Source organism: Trachypithecus francoisi, unplaced genomic scaffold, assembly GCF_009764315.1.
Source record: "Trachypithecus francoisi isolate TF-2019V2 unplaced genomic scaffold, Tfra_2.0 Lachesis_group0, whole genome shotgun sequence".
NCBI classification, from domain to species: Eukaryota; Metazoa; Chordata; class Mammalia; order Primates; family Cercopithecidae; genus Trachypithecus; species Trachypithecus francoisi.
Window position 1 is genome coordinate 68,289,043 of NW_022681453.1, and position 7,766 is coordinate 68,296,808.

Consider the following 7,766-nt stretch of genomic DNA (forward strand, 5'->3'; position numbering starts at 1 on the left):
GAGGCGTCACGCTACCTGACTTCAAACTATACTACAAGGCTACAGTAACCAAAACAGCATGGTACTGGTACCACAACAGAGAAATAGACCAGTGGAACAGAACAGAGTCCTCAGAAATAATACCACACATCTACAGCCATCTGATCTTTGACAAACCTGACAAAAACAAGAAATGGGGAAAGGATTCCCTATTTAATAAATGGTGCTGGGAAAATTGGCTAGCCACAAGTAGAAAGCTGAAACTGGATCCTTTCCTTACCCCTTATACGAAAATTAATTCAAGATGGATTAGAGACTTAAATGTTAGACCTAATACCATAAAAACCCTAGAAGAAAATCTAGGTAGTACCATTCAGGACATAGGCATGGGCAAGGACTTCATGTCTAAAACACCAAAAGCAACGGCAGCAAAAGCCAAAATTGACAAATGGGATCTCATTAAACTAAAGAGCTTTTGCACAGCAAAAGAAACTACCATCAGAGTGAACAGGCAACCTACAGAATGGGAGAAAATTTTTGCAACCTACTCATCTGACAAAGGGCTAATATCCAGAATCTACAAAGAACTCAAACAAATATACAAGAAAAAAACAAACAACCCCATCAAAAAGTGGGGAAAGGATATGAACAGACATTTCTCAAAAGAAGACATCCATACAGCCAACAGACACATGAAAAAATGCTCGTCATCACTCGCCATCAGAGAAATGCAAATCAAAACCACAATGAGATACCATCTCACACCAGTTAGAATGGCAATCATTAAGAAGTCAGGAAACAATAGATGTTGGAGAGGATGTGGAGAAATAGGAACACTTTTACACTGTTGGTGGGATTGTAAACTAGTTCAACCATTATGGAAAACAGTATGGCGATTCCTCAAGGATCTAGAACTAGATGTAAGATGTACCATATGACCCAGCCATCCCACTACTGGGTATATACCCAAAGGATTATAAATTACTCTACTACAAAGACACATGCACACGTATGTTTATTGCGGCACTATTCACAATAGCAAAGACTTGGAATCAACCCAATGTCCATCTGTGACAGACTGGATTAAGAAAATGTGGCACATATACACCATGGAATACTATGCAGCCATCAAAAAGGATGAGTTTGCGTCCTTTGTAGGGACATGGATGCAGCTGGAAACCATCATTCTTAGCAAACTATCACAAGAAGAGAAAACCAAACACCGCATGTTCTCACTCATAGGTGGGAACTGAACAATGAGATCACTTGGACTCGGGAAGGGGAACATCACACACTGGGGCCTATCATGGGGAGGGGGGAGGAGGGAGGGATTGCATTGGGGAGTTATACATGATATAAACGTTATGCACATGTACCCTAGAACTTAAAGTATAATAAAAAATAAAAAAAAATAAAAAAATAAAAAAATAAAAAAATAAAAAGATTATGTTATAAAATAGAAGAAGAAAATAATTTGCTTGGGACTCCAAGAGTATACATTCAGGGTCCGTCACAATACAAATAATTTATATAAAAGTCTAGTAGGTATTATGAGATTTACCTTCATTCTTTCTGATTTAGATGACACTGTCACCAATTTGTTGGCAAATGTTTTCCATTTTGGTAAAATTTATTTTTATTATTTAATCTGTGGCTTTCTGAGGAAAACCTCAGAAAGCTGTTTTTTTTTTTAAGGAACAACACACTGACATACAGAAATGGAAAAGAAGGGAAAAATTACTATTAGTATTTGAACTTTTATTGCTTGAGACTTAATATAATTATCTTTCTTGCCTACAGATTCCAGGCTTTCCTGATCGGAAAAGATTTGGGGCAGGAACATTAAAGAGCCTTCATTATGACTGAGTTACGCTCATCCTTTGGAAGAGTGAGCAAGCAGTGGCAGTTTTTCACAGCTTTCCTCTTGCTGTGTTCATTATTACCATCACAGCGTTTTAACGAAATCATCTTAAATGCTACCCTTCAGCCTCACCCTTTAATGGAAAAATGAAAGGAAGTGACAACACAGGAGGTCCAAACTTTGTCCCTGTTCTCTGTGTTCCTTACCTTTCTGTCACTGTGTATAGATTATGTAAAAGCCTTGTGGAAATATGAGATGATGTCAAAATGATGCAGTAAATGAGCAATGACAGTGTACTGCAGAGAAAATTTACTCTTGCCTACAACGGGAGGGTTTTTACAGGTCTATAATTTTTCCCCACACATTGCTGAAGGCTTAATTAAGTACTTCAAAAATGGATCTCCATTGTTTTACCTTCTTGAGGGAAAAGGTCTTGTTAACCAGCCCTGAGTTGTCCACCCCAAACAATCTTTGTCATTTTCAAAGATGCAAGATCGTGTTATTTAATTGTCTCCACCCTCGTCACACACAGGAGTGCCTAATAATAGCAATCCTTGTCTCCCTCTTCTCTCCTTTGCAAATGGCTCAGTGACTGGAAGAGGCGGACTGATAGCCAGAGTTAAATATAAATACAAATTAATAATACATAGAGAACAGCAATACCAGAAAAAAAGAATTCTGGTAAAATGATGTGAAAAATTGGCAACTCCCTCACTCTTAAGGTTGTTGCTGTATGCAGTCTAGGCTTTCTGTTTGGAAATAGGTAGGACAAAATCTAATACCTGCACCAGGGCAATGAGAGAGATGTACAGCCTCCTCTCCATTTTTTTTAAGGAAAAGTCAGCTCCTGAGATGTCCCTTAGCTATAGTCAGAAAACTAAGAATATTATTCTTGTGTCAACAATGTATTTATGGAGAGAAGTAAAAATAAGTTCCACAGCAACACATTTACATGAATTATGAACTAGGATTCTTGGATTTCATAATCACTCCAAAGCTTTTTGGGGGTGGGGGGTGTGTGTGTGTGTGTCCATAATTGTTCATCATTTTTTTAACCTATCTTTTTGCTTGCTTAATCTTCTCTGCCCCAATTCTTCCTTAGTATGTGAATTTGATTTCTAAAAACAATTTATTCAACACTTTATCACCCATATTCTCTCTCTGGCTCTGCTGCAGGTCTCTGCATTCCTGATTTTGCTCCATACTTTTAAATAATAATAATAAATATACAGTTTTCATTTCTCATTTAAAACCTAGGTGGAAAACACCAAATTCACTTTCTATTCCATTTTAATTAGGTTTCAGAAGTACCTTGGAAATCAAAGTATGCTGCAAGAGGATATTAAAATAAGAATGTTAGAGAGTCCTTTTAGAAAGGCAGTCTTGGGAATTTGGAAAAGGATTTTTAAAGCAGCTTTCATCAGCTAGACTGTTCTCCAGCCTTTCTTTACTTCCTCTTTGAAAGGACATAGCCCTGGTTTCTTTTTGACACAAAGGAAAGCTATGCAAATCATGATCTATATGTAGAATTGGTCACAAGTGTGTTGTGGCATAGGCTATAGAGTTGGAAAGTGGAAACCAAATGCTACAGAGACCTAACCCAACTAAAGCTCTTTGTATTTCTCCTTTAAGAAATAAATCAAATGCCTTCCTTCCCTCTGCTTTCTTCCTCTTTCTTTTAATTTAAAAAAAAATTCATCCTGACTTTTTTATTTTCTATCTTATTTGAAAAATAAAAATAGGCCAGGTGCGGTGGCTCACACCTGTAATCCCAACACTTTGGGAGGCCGAGGCAGGTGGATCACTTGAGATCAGGAGTTTGAGACCAGCCTGGCCAACATGGCAAAACACTGTCTCTACTAAAAATACAAAAATTAGCCAGGCCTAGTGGCACACACCTGTAATCCCAGCTACTCGGGAGGCTGAGGCAGGAGAATCACTTAAAGCCAGGAGGTGGAGGTTGCAGTGAGTCAAGATCATGCCACTGCACTCCAGTCTGGGTAACACAGTGAGACTCCATCTTAAATAAATAAATAAAGTAAACCATTGCTGATGACTCCAGGGTCAATCTGGAAAAATTAACAGTATTCCTCAACTCCATTTCTTTCTGCAGCCAAGCTTGATTCCTTGAATTACAGTTTTCTAAGAAAAAATAGTTTTTAATAATCTAAGGTAAATTTGTTTCAATTATTGGCAGCAGCATAATAAGGCTTTTGAACAAATGAATGTTATTAGCTAGAGTTCTTCAAAAAAGCATGAAGCATAATTTTTGCTAGGACTTCTTGAGAATTATTGGTAAAAATGCTTTTAGATAATAAATATAAATGTCAAAATATTTTTTAAAAAGTATAATTGGACGGGTGCTGGCTCACGCCTATAATCCCAGCACTCTAGGAGACCGAGGCCGAAGGATCACTTGAGCCAAGGAATTTGAGGCTGCAGTGATTCATGACTGCACCACTGCTTTCCAGCAGCCTGATGATAGAGTAGGACTCCATCTCTTTACATATGTATATCTTACTCTCTTGATGGGACAAGTTGGTAGCAATAAGTTTTTTTTTTTTTTTTTCTGTTGTGATTTCAGTGTCTAACCAATGAAGGTGACCAGATGTGAAGGCATATCTATGACTACTCCTCTGTCCCTTGGGTGGATAAGACTTAGTTGGAATCCAACTAAAGATTTGGGCTGGTCTCTCCATCTTAATGTTGATGGGATTCAGGACACATAACCCCAAAATATTGCACCCTGATATTTGAGAAAACTACAGAAGCAATATTTCTCATACCTTCTTCTTACCCCTTCTCCCCTGAAGCAGGCCATAAAACCTAAGTGACTGTCCCCTGAAGTAGATCATAAAACCTTCATTCCATAGGTACCCTGTATCCTCACAGATACAGAGACACCATGAAAAATCTGGACAAATAGGTCTTGCTAAGTTCTCCAGTTTATTACCATTAGATTATGTCCTTTTGTCCTCTGATTATACTTCTGCATGAGACTATACATAAAAATACACAAGTTTTCCTGTTTCTTTTGTGTCTTCATTTCTGAAGATTCCTGTCATGTAAAACTTACGGTAAATAAATTTGTGTGCTTTTCTCAATAATCTGTCTTTTCTTATAGGTGCCTCATTTGTGAACCTAGTGATGTGTGAAGAAAGAAAGCTCTTATTCCCTACAGTGCGCTAAGAAAAGCTATTCCCAAAAGAATTGATCCATATTAGCTTTAGCTCGGGTTCTTAGAATTCCTCAAACTTGAGGCATTCATGATATAATCCAGGTGCCCTGACACTGTTGTTTTTCTGTTCATTCTGAAAATGGACTTCATGGAACTGATGTGCAGGGACATCAGACTGAGGCGAAGAGCTCCTAATTGCTCCCGTAATCAGAGTTTCTGAGTCCTCATTTCGATAGTGTACAGTCCTCATTTCAATAGTGTACAGGAGGAATTTGGGCATTTTTGCCATCAACCACAGGGTGTTTTCTCTCTCTCTCTCTCTCTCTCTCTCTCTCATTCTAATTGCCAATGTTTAAAAATTGGAGCTTCATCTTATCTTGAAAAATCAGCTAGCCTACTTTATTCATTTACACTTCCTCGTCTGTTGGCATTTGAGTTGTGATAATGCCTAATTTACAAGATTGTTCTTGTGGAATTCGATATGGAAAAATCTGACAAAAGCAGGCACTCAGTATATGTTTTCCCCTTTCTGAACACCACTAGTAATGAAGCTGCTACCTGCCAATGACCAAGGAGAGTGGCCAAGATGAAGAGCAAGGGAGTCATAGAAGAGGTGGCTGGAAAGTAATCCCTTGGTCTGTTTTAGAAGTATAAAGGCATTAGGAAACAAAACTCTTAAAGAATTTATAAGAAAACTAAATGTACTTTAAGAAATTAAAAGGAGCAGTAGGAAACATCTCAGTTTGCTCTAAGTGAAATGTTTCAGGCTCTGAATGGTTCAACCAAGAACCTGAGCCCATTCCTGGGAAGCACCTGCCAAAAACTGACTGATTCTGGTCCCGGTCCCTGTCTTCAGGTGGCTGTGTAAACATCTTACCCCAGTGTAAACATCTGCAGCTGGTAAATGTCTGGCGGTTTTCTCACTGCTCTCCAGGAGACTCAGCACTGCCCTGTTCCTTCCTAACCTGAGTCAGGACTGAGCAGAGAATCCTCCATCACAGCAGGCACTATCTGCCACAGTTCCTTTCCCTGATAGCTTCAAATTCTCTGCCTTTTGAAATAAGCCTATTTTTAACTGGAACAAATAATTGGCCAATCTCTACCTCAGGTGAAGAGGAGTGAAGCCTCTGCAAACACTTAGGAACAAACTGTAAAAACTGAAAGCAATTGTGTAACCTATTAAATAAGCTTGCTGGACTTTGTCCGTATGTATGAGTTAGGCAATTCTTTCAGCTAGTTTGAGTGACACGCTGACCAGTGAAGCGCAGTGAAGCAGTGGGAACCAGAATATCCAAAGAGTGGTTTGAAGGAGAAAGAAGCATTGTGGCTTTATATCCTCTGGGCCTGGGTTTCCTGAAGTCATCACACATAGAAGACAGAGAAAATGGCTGAGTTAAAGGTAAGAAACCAGCTGGCAAGTTTACTGTGCCTTCTTCAGCCAAAATTTATGGAAGCTTCTGAGAACTCCAGGGTATCAGAGTTGGAAAAGACTGGGAGAGGCCCTGGTTCAAACCCCTGTGTTCAGAGGCTTCACTGTGGTGTCTGGGCACGGCTGGGGCTGAAGAACAAGGGAAAGGTAACAAAGGAAAGAAATGAAGCTCTTAGTGGTCATCCCTTGCCTTTGTTTGTTTCAATTATTGTCTTGGAAATCTGTAGACATCCTAAGAGCTCCCCTCCACTATGGACACACAACGTTTATCACTATGTCTCTTTCCCACCACCTGCTCTGACACCTTCCCATTGCTGCAGCTTCATGGACCACTTCCGGTGACCAATTAGATATGCTTAATCTGTTTAGTTAATTGAGGCTCTGAATCAGCCATCAGCCCTTGGCCAGTAGAAGCCCTAGCACCTCCTGTAGGAAATCATTCCTTCTTTTTAGTAATGCACAAGTGAAAAGCATGTGTGGGTTACATGCTGTTAGACGCTAGGCATTTTAACTATGAATTAACTCATAATCCTTAAAATAAATCTGGGGTGTAGAGAGAGGTTCTTGTTTCAATTAGAAAAATAATGCTTGGAGAGACTGATCTGCCAAGGTCACTGCCAATAGATGACTGGATTAGAACCAGGGTATGTTTGAATGCAAAGTCCAGGTTCAAAAAGGGGCCTCTGTGGCTCCTACTAGACTGGTTATCTTAAGGCAAGGAAAACAGAATATGTACCTAATATCTGAAGCCATGCCTAGTGCCCAGCCCAGGCTTGCATCAATGCTCAACACATGCACGTGTAACTGAACAGAACTGCCCAGAACCTTGGCTCAGGCCTAGTGGGCCAGACCACCCCACAACAGACATCTTCCCAGAATGCAGGGTTTGAGAAGTGCCCTAATGCCCTCTAACTGATGCTGAGTTTGAATAATCCATCAGTTAAAGGGAGATGTTTCTGAGTTTGAAGAATCAAACACCTTCCTATTTGGTAGGAATCCTGAAAACACTCAACACCAGAGTAAGAGACTGGTTTTTTATCTTTATGCCTGACTAAAAGTTAACTCTCATTCTTTCATTCAGCAAATATTTTGTGCTAGTGCATGATACTGCAGATTAATATAGTAGAGGAACTGAGTCCAGGCTAGGAAGAGTGAAAAGAAACTTCCTAAAGGAGCCTGTACCTAAACTGAATCTTAAGAGAGAAGTAGGAGCTGGCCAAGTGAAGAAGGATGGGGTCTGGAGGGAAGAGTGAGTGCAAAGGCACAGCACATACAGAATGCCTGCATGCTCTAGAATCCAAAACTCTGTCAGCCAAATT

General features: G+C 39.6%; 2 protein-coding genes across 4 annotated transcripts in view; both read left to right on the forward strand.

Annotated features, from left to right (window-relative positions):
- Positions 1-4,947, forward strand: part of RABL3 (RAB, member of RAS oncogene family like 3) — a 47,315-nt gene extending 42,368 nt beyond the window's left edge. For both annotated transcript variants that reach the window (XM_033211100.1, XM_033211101.1), the window contains one exon: positions 1,780-4,947. In XM_033211100.1, coding sequence (XP_033066991.1) covers positions 1,780-1,845 — 66 coding nt within the window. In that variant the 3' untranslated portion in view covers positions 1,846-4,947. The remainder of the gene's footprint in view (positions 1-1,779) is intronic.
- Positions 4,948-5,082: 135 nt separating this feature from the next.
- Positions 5,083-7,766, forward strand: part of HGD (homogentisate 1,2-dioxygenase) — a 55,816-nt gene continuing 53,132 nt past the window's right edge. For both annotated transcript variants that reach the window (XM_033211096.1, XM_033211097.1), the window contains exon 1: positions 5,083-6,417. In XM_033211096.1, coding sequence (XP_033066987.1) covers positions 6,403-6,417 — 15 coding nt within the window. In that variant the 5' untranslated portion in view covers positions 5,083-6,402. The remainder of the gene's footprint in view (positions 6,418-7,766) is intronic.